We start from the raw sequence: 18,137 nt of genomic DNA, 5'->3' as shown, positions 1-18,137 counted from the left end.
GGCACTACCCGACCGACTAGAAGGCTTCTAGCGATTAATCCACGCCTACACATAGAGCACAATAGTAGCGAATGATGAAATTTTAATACTTTAAAGAAGTTCTATCTCAATAGAAACTATTTAAGGAATGATTATTGTTGTATTAATTAATCATATTAACCTACTTTGTTATGATACTAGTGATATTTATGACATTTGTTATGATATTATTCATATTTTATTTTTTAAAATCCAACGAAATAGCAATTTAGGGTCCCCGATTAATCCCTTAACCTAAGGTCATCAACTAGATAACGTTGAACGTTTTTTAAAACCTTGATTGGGTATTATACGAAATTTGATATTTTTGTCTTAACTAAATGCTTATGCATATGAATTAACTTTTAGTAATGGTAAAGGAACTGTTAGCCTAAATTTTGTGGTTGGTTTTGGTTTCTTAGGGCAAAACCTCTATAAATTACTTATGGATGATCAATTCTCAAAATCTATTATCATGTAATGTAGACGAGAATGTGAAAAAAAAAAAAGACTTGACTTGGAAGCCTCGTCCATTTTAGGACACCAACGTTTAGGTCATGATTACAAGATCGCGATGTTTTCAATGTAATATAAGGATTTGGTTAAGTTCACAATCTCTAAAGTTTTCAATGTTAAGCTTCTAAATCACATTGATGAGCTTAGATTCATGTTTGTTGGAACTAAATCAGGAACAAAAAATGGAATTAGGTTGAGAGAATAATTATTGATAATTAAGGCTTAAGGAAATAATCTAGTGGTGTCATGTGTACACTCTTAGGCACATGGAGACATTAAGTTATTAATTGGTTAAGACATAGATGTTTGGTTTGGCTCTTTCAAAAAAAAAGTTATTAATTGGTTAAGACATAGATGTTGTGCTATATAAAATAATGTCAACTTGTGTAAGTTAGAGCTATAATAACCAATAAGAACAATCAGAAGTGTTTGGGAAGAATTAGAGATCTTGGAGCAAATTACATAACCCACATGAGAAAATTCTCCAATGCACGTGCATAGACTATACATGGGTCATGCATAGGCCATATGTAAATTCACACGGGCCGTAAGATTTCATGTCATGTTTTCTACAACTTTTTGTATCTTGTTTTTGGCTTATTTATTTAACATCCAATTACTTACATTGCTTCCATAGAGTCTAGTAATTAGTGTAAAACGCATAAAATGAATCAAAGAATTATATAAGGGTATTTTAGTCATTTTATTATAACCTTTATTGAAATTAATAGGTGGTGATTAAAAGGCTATAAAGTTAGAAGAAGTGTTTTCATCACAGTCTTTGGATGTGAGTTTACTATGAGTACATATTCATGTATTGTATGTACATCACCTTAATTACAAGACACTTAATCACAATACAATTGTATGTGCCAAAATCTAGTAGCGATACTAGGGATGTCATATATGATGTGTGCAAGGTTTAGTACCGGTATCATATTCTAAAATTAGAATTATGTACTTGATTATATACAAATAAAGTCAAAGGGAAAAACTATTTAATTCTCTATGTGATAGTTGCAATAGTTCAATCTTTTTTTTGAGCCATAGTAGTTTTCATTTAGACATTGTACTTTGGTGACTTTTTCTTTTGAACTATATACATGATGCATGTTATATGACTACATACTCTTGATGGTTCGACTCTTACTTCTCCTGGTTAGTTGGTGGTTTCTGAGGTTTATTTTTTATAGAGCCAATTGTTAATGTATATCACATCTATGCGACACGGTTCCTTATGCCTTTATATATGTTGAAGTCTTCCACTTTTCATAATGACTTTTTTGGAAAGACAATTTTGCAGTTAATATATACTTTACATAAACAACCTCAGCAAATTGGGACATTGTTGACATTGTGTGAGTTCACCAGCACTAAGGTCAACATGTGAGAAATCAAAGAACGATTGAAGATTGAAGATGTTGATAAATTCTGGAAAAATATTCCAAAAACTTTTCGGTTTTGGTCGTGTCTAACATAAATTGCATCTTGTATTGAAGATGTTGATTAATTCTAGAAAAAAATTCCGAAATCTATTCGGTTTTGGTGTCTAACATAAATTGCATCATGTATGTTCTCCTTTAGTAGATTTTTGGAAAGTTAACACCTCCTCGACCACAGTAATTATCATTAAGAGGTGCGTTGTCATCATATATCCTTTTATGCACATAGGGATTCTACTTTTGTTACATGCATAAATTTGTCTCTTTCGAAGTAGCAGGGTTTGTTGAAAAATTTTCCAAAATGCGTCTTTAAGTGGTAGACCATTCATTCCTCATTCCTATACTTGGTAACTTTGTGTTCGTGGGTCATTAAAAACAAAATATGATGGAATTGTCACGTCAGGGTCGATTTTTCACATGAATAAAAATAGGATTACTTTGCATGATATGCTGTCACTTGTAGTTGTTGTCATGAAAAACATTGTCTTGTGTCGGAAAGTTGAAGTTTTGATGTGCAAGGAGTTTTGAGTTTAATGCACCCTTAACATCCAAACAAATGGGCAATACTTTTGTTAATGAACCTCTGTGAGCGAAATGGATACTTCATTTTTTTTTTCAAACACGAAGTACTATAAATGACACGATTTAAAAAAAAAATTGAGGTAAACAATTCCTTTCACACAAATGTGTGCATCCTACCATTATTGTCTTCGCTTTTTGTCGATGCCAATGCTTAAAATTTGTGTCATCGAATCTTCATTTTGTTGAATCTTTAGAAAGGGTGCAAAAGCATTAAGTTGTGGAGTTTGATCGGTCTAGTTTATATAATATTATTTTCCATTTATTATTGGATTATTGTTAGAAAAATCTCATTATTTCGTCTAAGTTTATGGAAAAGTCTCAACTTTTATTTTTTGAACAAAAGAGTTCCGATGATTTAATTTTACACGATAATCTATCATTTTCCGTTAAATAAAAACAAGGACTTTTCCGTTAATTTGGGCAAAACAAAATATTAGATAATTGAGATTTTTCTGTTCAAAAAATAAAAGTCGTGATTTTTCCATGACAAAATAATGAGATTTTTCTAACAATAACCCTTTACTTTATAATAAAATCTCTTATTTTACTCGGGAATGGCTGTACTTTGATGTTTTAGAATAGGCTGTACTCTGATGTTTTAGAATAGATAGTTTAGGAATAGAAGACAAGGAAAAAGGTGTAATATTCTACAAAACTAAACACATGTTAAGTAAGTAAATATTGGCATAGCAATCAAATACATCATCATGATCATGTTAAGCAAAATATAAAAAGTCATCTTTTAAATAAGTGTAGTGTCTAAACCTGAAGTTCAACATGTTTGCTTCAAAACTCAATACTCAAAACTGCTCCCTCCCTCTAAATTTACTCCCTGCCAAAACAAACATCCATCAATAATATTCAGGACACTTTTTAAGAAATTCTTTGTAATCTTCATACTTCTTGTAGCATTGTTTTTTATGGGTATTCTAATATTCTGTTTCTAAATTCCTATTTAACTAATACAACCTATGCAATTATACTAAATTTGGGATTTGAAGTCATAACTCATAAGTATTTGGGATTTGATGTCATAACTCATAAGTATTTGATATTTACTTGATTGACAAAATTCATTTTGGTGTAAAAAAGGTATAAAGCCAGAAATTATACTAAATTTGAGCAGATGTTTTATTTTCCTCAAGAAGGTCAAGAGTTTGAAGAAATCTACTATGTAGAATGGCTAGTGATCATGATCCAACAACTTATATCCGAAGGATGTTTAGAAACTCAAAACCATGTTTAGAGATATTCTTACATGATGAGGATAAGCAAGAAATTAAAAATCCTAACTTTAACAAATGGATTTGAAGACTGGAAGGATAACATAGACTTACCAGTTGATGAGCCAACCAAAGAGGAAATGCTGCATAATGGGAACTTTCTCCATGACCTCCACTTTATACATCTTAAGCAATCCACTGTTCACCTTCTTCCAATTCGGCACCCCACTAATATCATCCAACAATGGCGAGTGCTCTGCAAATGGCCCCTTTTTAACCTTCTTTACAAAGGCAATACAAGATAGATACATGTACTCCTTGGAAAAATTATCGAGTATATCACCATTATGGATTGATTTGGGCTTCATATACTTGTGATCAATCAACTGCGAAGACCCAAAAATGAAAGGCAAGAAGTGGTAGTCATCAAGCCCCCACACCCCATGTGAACCAGCAGGCTCCAAAGAGTAAACCAGCTGCAAGGTTCGCATGAGTTCAAGGTACTTCACGAAAACCCTAGAAACAACAGCTGGGTAATCCTCTTCCTTGATGATTCCCAATCTCGCAAGACAATACAACCAGGCAGCAAAATTAGTCTCGTGTCCAGTTCCGTAGTCTATTCGGCTCGCATTCCCAAAACTATCGGTAAAGTAAGGGGTTATCTCCACGGTGGCGGAATTGAGATCGGCGGGGAGGAATTGGAGCGTTAAGGAATCCGCATTTTCAGTCATACGGCTGTGCCAATCCCGATACGCGAGGTTACCGTATCGAGCAGACTGTTGGAGAGGAGGAATTTCATCTACAAATTGAAGTAGGGTTTGAAGGATGGAGATGATGGAGGTGATTGTGGGAGACATGTGACATGGATCAGAGATCTTGTGGCCGCGGATGGATTCTGAGAGAGCGACGACGAAGCCGAGGTAGTTTTTGGAAGTAGCAGAGTCACGGAAACGGCGGATATCGTCTTCGGAGTGAATAATTTTGGTCGGGGTTTGGAAGTGGTAGGGTGGAGAGACGACGGAGACCTTTTGGGCTTGAGGAACTGGTGTCAGTATAATGGTCTGTTGCGCGTTGTTGTTGGGAGGGAGGTTGATTGCGGGAGCGCGAATGGGGCGGTAGACCGGCGGAGGAGAGGTTTCGGACCATGTTGGTGGTGGTGGGAAGGAAGTAGGGCCGCCGCAGTTGACGCAGGCGCTGGTGTGGTCGTGGTGATGGTGGGGTTCTGGTGGCGGAAGCTGAGGCGGCGATTCGATGGATCCAGGAGTGCTGCCGGTTGTGCGATCGGTTTCCATGGTGATACGGGAAAGATCGGTACGAGAGAGTGGTTTTGTTTATGTTGGGGCTGAGTGAAATGTAAACATGTGTCAATGGTGAAATATTGTAAATAACAAACAATTCAGTTTTTGGCCTGAAAAAAAACATTTGAATATGATTTTTTTTTTCTGTTAGATTGTTTCTGTTTTTTGGTTTTAGTGTAGAATTTTGTGAAATGTTTTTAAATAATTTTACAAGTTGTTTTACTTATATGTGAATAATCATAAACAATCAAAATTTTCAAATCCAGTATTATTTTTACTTCTATCATTATTTCACAAATTTAGAAATTTTTCACAAACATATTTCATAGTTCGTGAAATGACTATTATGTTTCAGGCTCAAAACTATAATCACCTCCAAGGTTGCCCACGACCTTTGTGATCACTCCATCTTCAACCTCCGGTACGTGCAGAGTTTCGGTTCCTCCATGATCTCAGGTAAATCGGCTAGTGCAGGGCCGTCTCTATGTAGAGGATTTTTAAGGTAGGGCTTAGGGCCCTTAATTCTAAAGGGCCACATATTCTTCAAAGTCCAAAGGTTTAGTCCATTAAAAAATTCAATCCGGTAATCACAAAATAAATGAAGCAGAAGAATAAATTAACGAACGCTGCATTTATGAAACTAAAATGACTTTGCATTCTTCTACCGATTCTGATTTCTGCGAAATATTCATCTCATCCGTTTTTGATTTCCGAGTATAATAAAGGCCAAAGGGCCCCAAATTTTTGGCTTGCTTAGAGCCCCCAAAATGACTGAGCCGACCATGGGCTAGTGCAACAGCTACCATCCATTTCTTCCAGTATTTTCCCCCATGTCCTTGATCTCAATTCTTTTCCCCACGATAATCTTCTCGGAATTCAACTCCCCTTTGCACTCCACAACTCCATTCACCTCTTCATCCATTTAATTCCATATGTGTCTGTGTCCCCTTTATTTCATTCCTCCATTCTCTTACAGTAAACGGGAGGCTGGTTTCATCTCTGTACAAAGTGGTGAGTACCATGCTTCCTTATGATTTTTCGTTCTATTAGTCTCTCCTACTCCTGTGACATGGAACAGTAAACATCGGCAGTGTCGATCACTAGCCAACAACTTTGAATTTTTCCTTTTGATCTTATCAAGGTCGTTGAATTCTTTGAGTGTTGAATGTTGAATTAAAGAGGAATAATCATATCGTTTTTGCTCCTTGTATGTATAATTACACATTTATCCTTTGGTAATTTGATTTTAGTTCCAATTTCAAGGTTTATTATTGCATAGGGTTAATCCATGAGTTGGATATTGAAACCCAAAATCACCCGTTGGAGTTGAAATTGTGAAACCAAGAAAGACAAAACTTTGGTTCACGGGACTTATTGGATCCATGGAAGGTCAATACATCTAATTTTTTTTAGCAAATTTGGTTTCTTTGTTATAGTGAATTACTGAATTTGAATGAAGTATAATTCTCACAAAAGTTATTGGACCAATTTGTTATATTCTATAGGATCTTAAATTTGTACGGTCAATAATTTTGTAATTTGACTTTGAAGCCATATTTGCTTCTTATCCTACATCAATAAATCGATTTTTAGCTTTCATCTTTATAGCAAATTTGATTTCTTTATAGTTTGTATATTAATGAGCAGGAAATGCGAGTGATAAAGGAAAAAAAATAAGGTTAAGTATTTATGATGGTTTGTTGAAGAGGATGAAGGTAAGCGGAACACATGAACATAACTATCGGACAAACAACCCCATGAAACCAACTCTTACCGAGCTCAACTGGATCAACCTCTTCACCAAATTATTTCCTTTACTCAAGTGCACGCTTTATCAGCACGATCAATCACTTGAATTCCGCGTAATATATGATAAGAAAAAAGGTAGCATAAAAAATTCACATAATATAAAATAAAATAAAATAAAAACAAACAAACAAAAACCACAATTTCATTAGACATAATAAAGTGACAAATAGACTATAAGATATTCTATTTCACAAATCGGTCTTCAACAATTTCATTGCTGAAAAACACAATTGTCTATCTTTTGAAAAAATTGTTAATAGAACCCTACAATCAAAATCAACTATAAACCTAATTTCAAGTTTCTAACAACAAATAATCACTAACTATTAACCCTAAGTCCCTAATTAAACAAACGCTAATTTCTAGTTTTTCAAGTTTCAACATAATATCAAATAATGAAAATTTAAAATAATCTAACAATAAATAATAGGAATAAGATTGAGTTAACTTACTTGCTTCATTGTGCAATGTGACTATGTGAACTTGAAACCCGTTGGTCAGAGATGGTCGTTAGACGTCGTCAGCAAACGGCAACAGTGAATGACGGATTAGCAACAGCAACTCAGAGAAGGCAGCAGGGGATGATCGATCAGCCTTCTGTTTTTTCATGTTTTTTTTATCAAATGGATACAAGATTTGGACATTAGGCTATTTTTTATTTCATTAAAAGATTGGGCTTAAACATTTTGGGCTATTTTAAAAAAAAATTGACTATTAAATTTGGCCTTCAAATATTTTGGATTTATAATAGTATAAGATAACCCATACTTTTACCGAAGTTGCACCGCAATATAAAAAAATACGAAAAATAAGAAGCTTCTAGATGAAATTTGAGGGGTCACACGGGCTACCTGGTTTAAAAAGTCCTTAATATTGCAAGAGAAAGCTAACAAACAATTTATGATGATTAATCCCTTCACAGTCAAAGCAAAATTAAGCATCGAAAAGTTACAAGATGCTTGTAATCACGATTATAGAGCATATTCCATAATCATAATTTTTCTCCTTCCAATGAGACAATCCACATAATCATGTGTGTCACAATCTAGCATGTGTTTTAGGATATAATCTTATCCAAAATTATTCATGTAATAGTTCGTTTTGTTACCTTGCATTTATCATTACAAATAATTATATTAGAAACAACGCAATACAGAAAAGTTAAATCGGTAAATAAATAAAATAACTTTTAACAAGTTCAATGCAAATAGATTACAAAATTATAATCCAAATCGTCATCATCATCTCAAACGTTATAACAAACACTTGTATGTTGAAAACAAGTTCACGACAGATTTTTCATCATTCCATATTTTTAATGTGAACTCGAAACCAATAACATTCATTTTGCTCGGCAAAAACTACATCATTTGTGCATAAGCATTTTGAGCAAAGCTAAGTTGTATGAAAGAGGGAAAATCATTTTGGTTCCCTAAACAGATGTTGATATAATGACTTGTACTTGATGCATGAAAAGTTATACATTACTTTAAAATCCAATAAAAACCCATAACAAAAATACAGTATCCGATAAATAAAACCATGAAATTTATGATGCAGCAGAGAGTTGTTTCAGTTTGGCTTGCAACACCATTCCTGCCTCATCGGCTATGCTTTTCTTCTTGCTTGCAACCTTCACAAATAAATAATAATAATAATCACAAAACAACAACTTATTTTACTCTTATTACCAATATAGGCAATCTACTTTTAGCTTTTTAGTTTTTACACATAATAGAATATACTTAAATTACAAGTTTTAGGTTTACATATTGTTGTTGCCTATTACTATTAGTGAAGAAATGCAAAAACACAGAGATTTATTGAAAGAAAACATACCTCTAAAAGTTGGTCATAATTTGATTTCAGCAGGTTGATTTTACGTTCACAATAATCCTTCCCTTCTTCCATTGTTTTCTATTCACACACATACACATACAAATAAAGATAAAGGGAGAAAATGTTATATTGAGAAATGATAACACAAAATGTAAAGGGCAAACTCAATCTAGATGCAGCTTCTGTAGATTATCTAGATTCACAAAGATTACAAGTTGTATACACGGTTTTGATCTTCAAAAAGTCATGTAAAGTTTTAGGTTCTCAAACTTTTCTTGCTCTCTAGTTCTCGGATAGGAGATGTGAGTCTTTGTAGCCTGGATTAGATCCCAAAACTAGAAGCATGAAGCATAGAAATATAAAATGGGAATCCCTCTCTTCTCAACTCCTCTTAACTCGCATTCAGAGTAAAAATGTTTCCAGAAAGAATATCAAAATCTACATTAAACCCTAGAGCAATTGCTACCAATAGGAATAGGAATACTATGAGCGTTCTATTTGCAAAAGCATAGCACGATAATAGTAAACGATGGTACGAACCTCAATAAAATATCCAGTACCAACGTCAACGAGAACTTTTTCAGCGTCATCGAGGGTGCCAGGAACATAGAGGGAGGCTGTTAAAGGAACCAACATTTTCTTTCCTGTAACATGGAGAAGGAATTAAGAACACTGAACTAACAAAACTTCACAAAGAAAAACATGTGCGTATACGGTGATGTGAAGACCTTGAGGTCGGATGGAGAGATCTTGAAGAGCTATGGAAGCGAGATCGAGACGAGTAGTGGCGGTTCGGATGTTAGTGAGGCTGTCTTGAAGAAGATTGACTTCTAGATCGGTCTGTTCTTTGATTGCTTTCAGCTGTTCGACGCTCATCTTCTCCAACTCCGGTATTCTCCCTCCGACTGCTCCTCCTCCTCCTCCTCCTCCTCCTCTCGACGCCATTTTTTATGTTTTCTACAAAACCCTCTCTCTAATCACGCCTAATATTTTCTACAAAAACCCTTGCAATAGACACAATTTTTGTGACACAGCTACTTTGATCGATGAAAAAATTATGTTGTAGATTTTATTAGGGCTAACAAAGTAAACTTCACAATGGCCCGGCTAATATCTGATTTAACTATACTATCTTTATTATTATTATTATTATTATTATTATTATTATTATTATTATTTTGAATGGATAGTTAGTTGTTAGAAGAAGTTAGTATGCCATTACATTGGCTTTTATTTTTTAAATAATCTCTATTTTTATAAAACTGTATCTAATCATTATTATTTGTGGTTGCAGGTTTTTCTTGTTCTAAAAAATTCATTATCTTTCTTTTTTGTTCTTAAGGACTTATTTCTTATTGAAGGAAAAATTTTATAATATTTTATTCATTATAAATGAACATTCATATCGATATATTCCGTACTTCTTTACAACGAAAGATTACAAGACATTTTGTATATGTACACGTGAATTTTGGCTTAATAAGTGTAGCTTGTGGGTTATATGGTGAGTGAAAATGTGTCCAAGTGGATTCGTCAAAGGTTGGATGTCTTGAAGAACAAAAGAAAACTTTTTTCAATAACGAATGGAGTTGTTATATAATGCATTGTTGGTATTTTTATGAGGTAAAACTCAAAATCTTTGCTGACCATGAGTGCTTAAACATGTTTTGACCAAAAGGATTTAAATTTAAGGATGAAATTGTAATGTTGCATAATATATGTGAACCTTATATATTCGTTCACATTGTGAATGCCATTCAAATTTTGAAAAAAACATTATTATAAATATATCAGTATAGATGTTTATTTATAAATAACAAAAAGTTGATATGTTCAGTTTTGAATTTGATATTATGATACAATAATTTGAAAATATGGATGGTTTTTTTAGAAACAATGTATAATGGTTGTTCCATAGAATTATAAATTTAAATAAAAGAATTTATTCTTTATCAATTATTAATATGGTGCTGGAAAAAAAAAATACTTATCAATAAAATAAATTTTTTACATATTTGTTACTAATAGAATCTTGAATTGAAAATATGTATATGGAGGGGCTTCCAAATTTGACCTAGGTATTCAATATCGAAATCCTTGCAAACAATCACACAACTTCGATGTGCTTTACGAATCCTCAATTTTTTCGAATTGAGTTTCTCTTCTTATAAGACCATACAATACATTCATTTTGTCGTATTATAACAGTGTAGTGTCATCCAAATATAGAGGAAACAAATCGTTTGAAATTGATTATCTTGTAACTTCAACATGAATGCATCGTTGTCGTTACTATCATTATCAATACCAATACCTCTAGAATTTGTAACAACGATTCCAAAAATTGACTTAAGAGTCAGGATCCAATACACATTCTTCATACAAATGAGAAATGAGAAAAATACCAAAGTTCCATGAAAAAGGTAAGGTAGGTAGCTAACCAACTACAGCATATTATATAGAGATTATAATATATAACTAACAAGTAACAAACAATACAATTGTCAGAAATCATATTATTTATGGTCTGGTGTTTTTCAGTTTTCACACAATAGTAAAAAGATAAAACCATCCATCAATTCATTCATCATCCGAGTCAACAGCCTGTGGTTCCAGTTCCGGATGATGTTGACACCTCCGTGCTGCAAACAGGGCACACCTGCACCACAATAGTACAAGTGTCTTCTTATAATGCAGACTTAATAATAATAAAAATAAAAATAAAAATGGGGAGTGATTTGACATACCTTGTTGATTTGTAACCAGTTGGTTATGCATTCAGAATGGTAAGAGTGTTTACAAGACAGCAAGATCAAGTTTTCCCCATCTTCATAATCTAACCGACAAATAACACATCTGCAATCAAAATTAATAAACAAACAAATAGTATCAGAATAAATAAAATGAGGAATAAAAAAAATAAAAAAAAAATAGAAGAGTTTGTTTGTTGTGTTTTACGTATCACTGCTTCCGTTTTGATTATTCTGGATCTTGTATACTACTGAGCGCAAAGAAGAAATTGAATCAGCAGAGAGCCCTCTGCTTTCTGTCCCCACCACTTCACCAAGTGCAAGTAATTCCTAAAACAATTTACATATATTTAGATAAAATGTTAAGGAGAGGTCATTTATGTCTTTTGCACAGGAGATCGAGAGCTTGCAAATGTTGTCCCATTTATACCAACCAGTTCAAGTTTTCCAAGACTGTTTTCAATGACAAAGGAAGAGGGCATTTATGTCTTTTGCACAAACAAGAGCAACTCCTTGTGTAAGAAATGAAATTATAATAAGTAGATTACAAATTAAATTATTACCTCATATGATAGTTCATCTGGGTCAACATCATCCCATGTACCCTGGAAAACAAAACAAAACATAATTAACATAACAAACTGATTTTTACAGATTTAACCATTGAACAATCAATTAAACGATGAAAGTATATCGTGTTTTTTTAGTAATATCACCCTTGTTTTTATAGTGTAGAGTGTAGATGCCTCAGATTCAGTTTCTTAATTCAGTTAGTCTAGGATTTTAAATTATTTTTTCCTAATAAATACACTCATAGTACATAATGAGGCTTTTGGATACTAGTTGATGTGCTTATCATACTTGGAATTTGATCTTTTACACTTATATCATTCAACAGTAGTATAGTTATTATCACAACAAGAAAACGGATTAATTACTTAAAGGGGATATTGTAACATGTTGGATTGTTGAATCTATATGCATTACTATTATCGCTGTTAGTGTTACAAGTTTTAACTACTCTTCCAGAAATATCGTTGAAATCATCAGATAAGAAGAATCATTATCTTCATGTTTTTGTTATTCATCTAAATAATAATTATGAACCAAAGGGCATAACAAATTATCACCTGAGAATTACCACCGTGATCATCAATATCATCATCTTCCTCTGTAACCACTGGCAATAAGCAAAGACTTTGTTAGACATCTATGTTTTCCACTGAAAGGATATGAATCAATGTCGACATGACATGATCATAAAGATGGTAAAATAATAAGAAAATGAAATTCATGATAAGAACTCACTTTCATGTATGCCAGTGAGGGCCAATAATCTAGCAGCCATTTCTTGATCTTCAGCATCTTGTAAAGCTCTTGCATATGACTCATCATCTGGGAAAGAAGCAGGATCTAATTCAACACCGTGGTTACCTCTATCCTCCTCTCCAGATCCAAGATCAAGATGAGCATGGACATCAAATGCATCTTCTTCTTCCTCATTGGCTTCAGAACCCTCGTATTCACTGTTGTGATGATCAAATTCATCATCATCATCATGCACATAACTTCCTGTTTCCCAACTCTCATGGTCACTCCCATCGCCATTCATTCTCAACATCATATATGCCCTTTCCTATTGAATCCAATCACAATTTCATAAGGAAAAAAATCTAACAGGAGATATCACATAAGAGAAAACCACAAACCCACTACCCACAAAACTATCAAACAATCAATATCATGATGTTCTTATTTAAATTTAGGGTTCATGCACAGCACAATAAGACCGATGCTTGCATCTCGCCCCTAAATATTAGTTTCAATTGGAGCAAGAATCTTACTAGAAACAATCAAGGCCAGAGTTCAAAATAATGAATTTCATACCCTCAAACTCCACCTAGTTTAAAACAAAGAATAAAAGACAAAGAACTTGCAATCCAAATAAAAAACAAACCTCAGTCTACAGATACGAAGAGATATACCTGGTCTTGTAGTGTACGAGCGAGGGCAAGATCAGCATCGACCTGACTTAGATTGGTAAAGGGAGTTCTAGGAGCCGCAGAAGGGCGGTTTGGATTGCCATTTTCTACAGTGGCAGCAGGAATAAGGGAAGAATCAACAGGTGATTGAGTATTGCTGCTAGGGTTTTCATCGGTGTTGGCGATCTTGCTGCCTTGGTCTTTGGAGTTGTCCATGAACTAGGGTTTTGAAGAAGCAAATTGTTAAGGTGAATGAAAGAGGGAATGAATCAAAAATTCTTTGGGGCGATGATTGATTTCAGAGAGACAACAGGAAGAACACAACAGGAGTACCAAACGCAATCTCTTCACCGCAATCGAAAGCGATGAATATAGAAAGAGAGATCGGTGTCGGTTAACCAACGGGTCAGGCTAACCTAACAGGACAAGCAAATGGTCATTCCAATAAAAATTTGTGATATTTGAATTCAAAATTTTATGTAACAAGTAATTACATAAATTTTGTCCATTAATTTCTAATTTGGGGATAATGACTTGAAAGGATTTTTTTCATATTTAGTCATTAAATTTTTTTCATTAAATAATTTGCCACTGAATTATTGAAACTGTTCATATTTTACTCTTATAATCAAAAATTAAAAAAATATATATATATATAATTATAGATTCCATTTTCTATTTTTTTTAATAATTACTTCATGATTTTCAAATCTATCAAAAAAAACAAATAAATATTACTGACATAGAAATAGATTTGATAGTGAATAAAAAGTTATAAACCACTTACGAACCACATTCGTATAGAAATTGTGGACATAAATAATTTGGCTGAAAATGGAGGTAGTGTTTTGTATTTACAGTTTAATAACTATAAATTCATAATAACTATAAATTCACAGTTAAGTTTAATAATTGTAATGATTTGGTGTTATTTACGGTTAAATTCATAGTGCCCATTTCAGCCTAATAGTTTGTATTTACAATTTAGTAGTGAATTTGGTTCATAAGAGATTCATAACCTTCTTTTATTCCTATTTGAATATCTCCCCCTAGTGAAATAATATATATAATTATTATATATTTTAACAGAATGCAAAAAAAATAATAATAATAAATAAATAAATAAAAAATTAGAGTTTAATTACTACAAAACAAATTTTGATGGACTTAAATGAAATTATAAGTATATATCATTGGTGTTTAGATATTTTAACTAATTTTAAATGTTATAGTAATAATAATTCATCATCATACGTTATGTTTATCTAACAATAATTTTTGAATGAAAAAGGTTAATAACATTTAATCTAATTTACTGTAATTTAAGATATTTATAAAAGTTGGAAAATTTTCAAAAATAATCATTAATTTCGTCGATAGCACCTACGAAATCATCAAATGAATAATATATTATCAATGGGCCAAGGAAAAATCATATTGGACTATGAAAATGTTATTTTTAAAATGTGTTTGGGATGAAACGTTTGAGAGGTTTCAGTTTTTAGAGTTTGATAAAACGTTTTATTTGAACAAAAAACTTCATTTAGCAATTTTAAGTGTTTAGTTAAACACTCTAAATCTAAAATCTACATCACGTAGCGTTTAACAAAACATTATCGGCTAGCAGCTACTCGCTACTAGCTAGTTTTGTCGAACACGCTCAAAATGGGCATGACTATTAGACTATGGTCTCATATATAAGGTAAAAAAATATTTTTCATCTTTTAAACGTTTGTGTCGTATCTACGAATAAATTATCTCTAGAGAAAATGAGACAAGTTGATAACAATATACGAATTAAAATAAGCTTTTTCGTGTGTGTGTGTGTGTCTCTCTCTCTCTCTCTCTCTCTCTCTCTCTCTCTCTATATATATATATATATATATATATATATATATATATATATATATATATATATATATAGGGCTAGGTTCAAATGTTCTTGACATCTATTGTGTGCCCGTAAGCACAAATCTGGACCAACGGATGGAATAGAATCAATGATCTTGATCTGAGGGTCTATGATATTAAAATAGGGTAACATGTAACATATAATCACATAAATTTCAACATAAGGGTATTTTGGTCAATTAACCTATATTAAAAAAGGAAATTTCCAGATTTTAAGGGTTAATTAATACCTTTATTTTTAAAAATCTGAATTTTTTAAATTTAATTCGAATATAATTTTTAATAATATCCAATTTCATTCTGTTAGAATGACATAAAAATCAACCATAAACTAGTAAATATATTTTTGATTTTATTCTTGCAGAATATGATTATATTCAATATTTATATATATATATATATATATATATATATATATATATATATATATATATATATATATATTAACATGCTTAAAGAAGTATAGAACATATTATCAACACTAACATTTTATAAAGAATACATGTCTTCTTGCACTAATAATATATCAAATAATTACATTGTATGATTGTGATACAAAGAACATTCTTGAATAATAACAAAACTCTGAAAGAATAACAAGTGTAATTCTTTAAAACATAACAAGATTCTTAAAATGTGAGTGTGATCAATCTTTGATTCATTCTTCAAGCATTTCCTATCATGTCTTCAAACCATTCTCCAATAAATTCCTATAAAAAATGCAACAAAAACTAAGAATGGTTAAAAAAAATATCGTATTCTTTAAGAATGATTTTACTGAACCTGTTCATTATGTGGAAAAATATCATAGCAAATCTATTACAAAAAAGGCAAACACAAATTCTAAAAGAATCATTAACTCTAAAGTGCAATTACCATTACTGCACTATCATTATTCTGACAGAATATATATATGTCATTTTAAATTTTGGCAGAATGCATACAATATTTTAAATTGGCAATGTGGGTTGTAATTCTGATAGAATATAGCAAACATTAAAAAATTGTAACTTATTCTAACATAATGTAATCTTCAAATCAATATATTCTAACAACATGTTATTTTACTTATCCTATCTTGCAATGTTTTTTTATTTTTCCTGTCTTGACAAATAAACTAATTGACATATAAATAATTAACTAAAACCATAATCAGAAGACATGAATAAAAAAAATACCTAGATTTCACCGGAGAAGAAGAATCAGTGACCACCACCACATCCTCTCCACCTCCTGACCTTCTTCGATCGGAGCAACAGCCCCACCCCGCTGCTTCTCCCTTTGTTCTTCGGTCTAGTCACTCATCGGAGATCGATGCCTCCTCCCCTCGCTTTCTTTCTCTTCTGTTCCCATCGATCAAGGCCTATGAAGATTCGTCGGAACCCCTCCTGCCCTCTGATCGAACCTCTAGCACATCTCCCCTTCTACGGTAGCCCAAAACCTCCGAAACCCCGTTGAATAGCAGGGACCAATGCTGGGAAAACGAGAGGGAGGATAAATCGTTGGATACGTGATCGGCTAGGGTTTTTTTCAACAGATTTTGACTACATCCCATATTTAAAGGAATAATTAAGAACATATTAATTATCTACCATATTTAAATATGCCAAGATTACTATAATACCCTTAAATGATTTATTTAATAATTAATTATTTCCTGAATTCTTATTGGTGCACACAGGCACACAATAGTTGTTAAAAACATTTGAACCTCTCTCTCTCTCTCTCTCTCTCTCTATATATATATATATATATATATATATATATATATATATATATATATATATATATATATATATATATCGGCTTAGGGAATATGTGGCTGGTATATCCAAACTAATCATGATATTTCGTTAATTATTCTTCCTTAATCATGTTACTTACTAAACCGATCAAATTTATGTTATTTTTCTTCATTGTGTCTAAGAACTTAAAACATTAAAAGTCATAATCATTTAATCAACCCCACTTAGTTTTAAATGAAAATTAATAGAATAAAATATAAAAGAAATATGCAATAACTCAATCAAGCTTTTCACAAATCATTCGATATAGTTTTGCAATTGAAGGACAAAATGTTAGAGTTATATTTGTCAAAAAGTTTTTTTTACATTCCCTATAAACTTCAATGATGTTTTGCAATAAAATGATATATAATTGATCTTTTTCATTCCATAAATTGAACTCGATTCAATGGTATTCTATTAAAACAAACTTAAGAAAAAAAGAAATTGTATTTGTTTTATTTAAAACAAACGTCGTTTAAAAGGTTTTATACCTAAATTTAGGTACATAACAACCACATATTCACTTTTTTTTTCTCTCTCTCTCTCTCTTTATATATATATATATATATATATATATATATATATATATATATATATGTTGTATTATATTTGTTAAAGCAACATTTTCATATGTAGAGCTGTGAAAATCTTCATTTTAAGATTTCACTTGTGAAAACAAGATTTCCGTATGTTTTTTAGTCTTTTTTATACATATTTTGTAATTAGTTTTATGGTTGTTGTACTATACCCATGAAAATGTTGTTTTGCACATATTTAAGTGAGCAATTTAAGATTCACGTTGTTGTTATTATTGAGCTTTAACATTTTGCTTGTTAATGTAGCATGAGAACATAATATTTGGTGGATAGGTGCATGCAAAGCAATTATTGGAAAATTTAGAGAAATCATAAATATTATACGACGAAGAAGGGTATGTTATTTCAATCGGCAATTGGCCAATGTTGCCCACCACGACCTAC

The 18,137-nt window shown here is 32.0% G+C and overlaps 3 protein-coding genes across 3 annotated transcripts; all 3 read right to left on the bottom strand.

The window, feature by feature from the left end:
- Nucleotides 1-3,224: 3,224 nt before the first annotated feature.
- On the bottom strand, nucleotides 3,225-5,153 carry LOC111886219 (uncharacterized). The gene is made up of 2 exons (XM_023882453.3): nucleotides 3,896-5,153; nucleotides 3,225-3,390 (listed from the first exon to the last, which is right to left on the bottom strand). Exons 1-2 carry the CDS (start codon nucleotides 5,071-5,073, stop codon nucleotides 3,384-3,386), a joined length of 1,185 nt encoding a protein of 394 aa, XP_023738221.1. The 5' UTR covers nucleotides 5,074-5,153; the 3' UTR covers nucleotides 3,225-3,383.
- Nucleotides 5,154-8,331: 3,178 nt separating this feature from the next.
- Nucleotides 8,332-9,781, bottom strand: LOC111886246 (prefoldin subunit 5). The gene is made up of 4 exons (XM_023882486.3): nucleotides 9,456-9,781; nucleotides 9,268-9,371; nucleotides 8,728-8,805; nucleotides 8,332-8,521 (listed from the first exon to the last, which is right to left on the bottom strand). The coding sequence occupies exons 1-4, from the start codon at nucleotides 9,670-9,672 to the stop codon at nucleotides 8,438-8,440; spliced, it is 483 nt and encodes a 160-aa protein (XP_023738254.1). The 5' UTR covers nucleotides 9,673-9,781; the 3' UTR covers nucleotides 8,332-8,437.
- Nucleotides 9,782-11,164: 1,383 nt separating this feature from the next.
- On the bottom strand, nucleotides 11,165-13,893 carry LOC111886223 (E3 ubiquitin ligase BIG BROTHER-related). Its single transcript, XM_023882459.3, has 7 exons — nucleotides 13,463-13,893; nucleotides 12,786-13,113; nucleotides 12,608-12,657; nucleotides 12,041-12,082; nucleotides 11,686-11,807; nucleotides 11,475-11,583; nucleotides 11,165-11,386 (listed from the first exon to the last, which is right to left on the bottom strand). Exons 1-7 carry the CDS (start codon nucleotides 13,673-13,675, stop codon nucleotides 11,324-11,326), a joined length of 927 nt encoding a protein of 308 aa, XP_023738227.1. The 5' UTR covers nucleotides 13,676-13,893; the 3' UTR covers nucleotides 11,165-11,323.
- Between the last annotated feature and the right edge of the window lie 4,244 nt (nucleotides 13,894-18,137).

This window comes from Lactuca sativa, chromosome 4 (assembly GCF_002870075.4).
Source record: "Lactuca sativa cultivar Salinas chromosome 4, Lsat_Salinas_v11, whole genome shotgun sequence".
NCBI classification, from domain to species: domain Eukaryota; kingdom Viridiplantae; phylum Streptophyta; class Magnoliopsida; order Asterales; family Asteraceae; genus Lactuca; species Lactuca sativa.
Note: the sequence above shows the minus strand (reverse complement) of the source record. Positions and strands in the feature narration are given on the sequence as shown.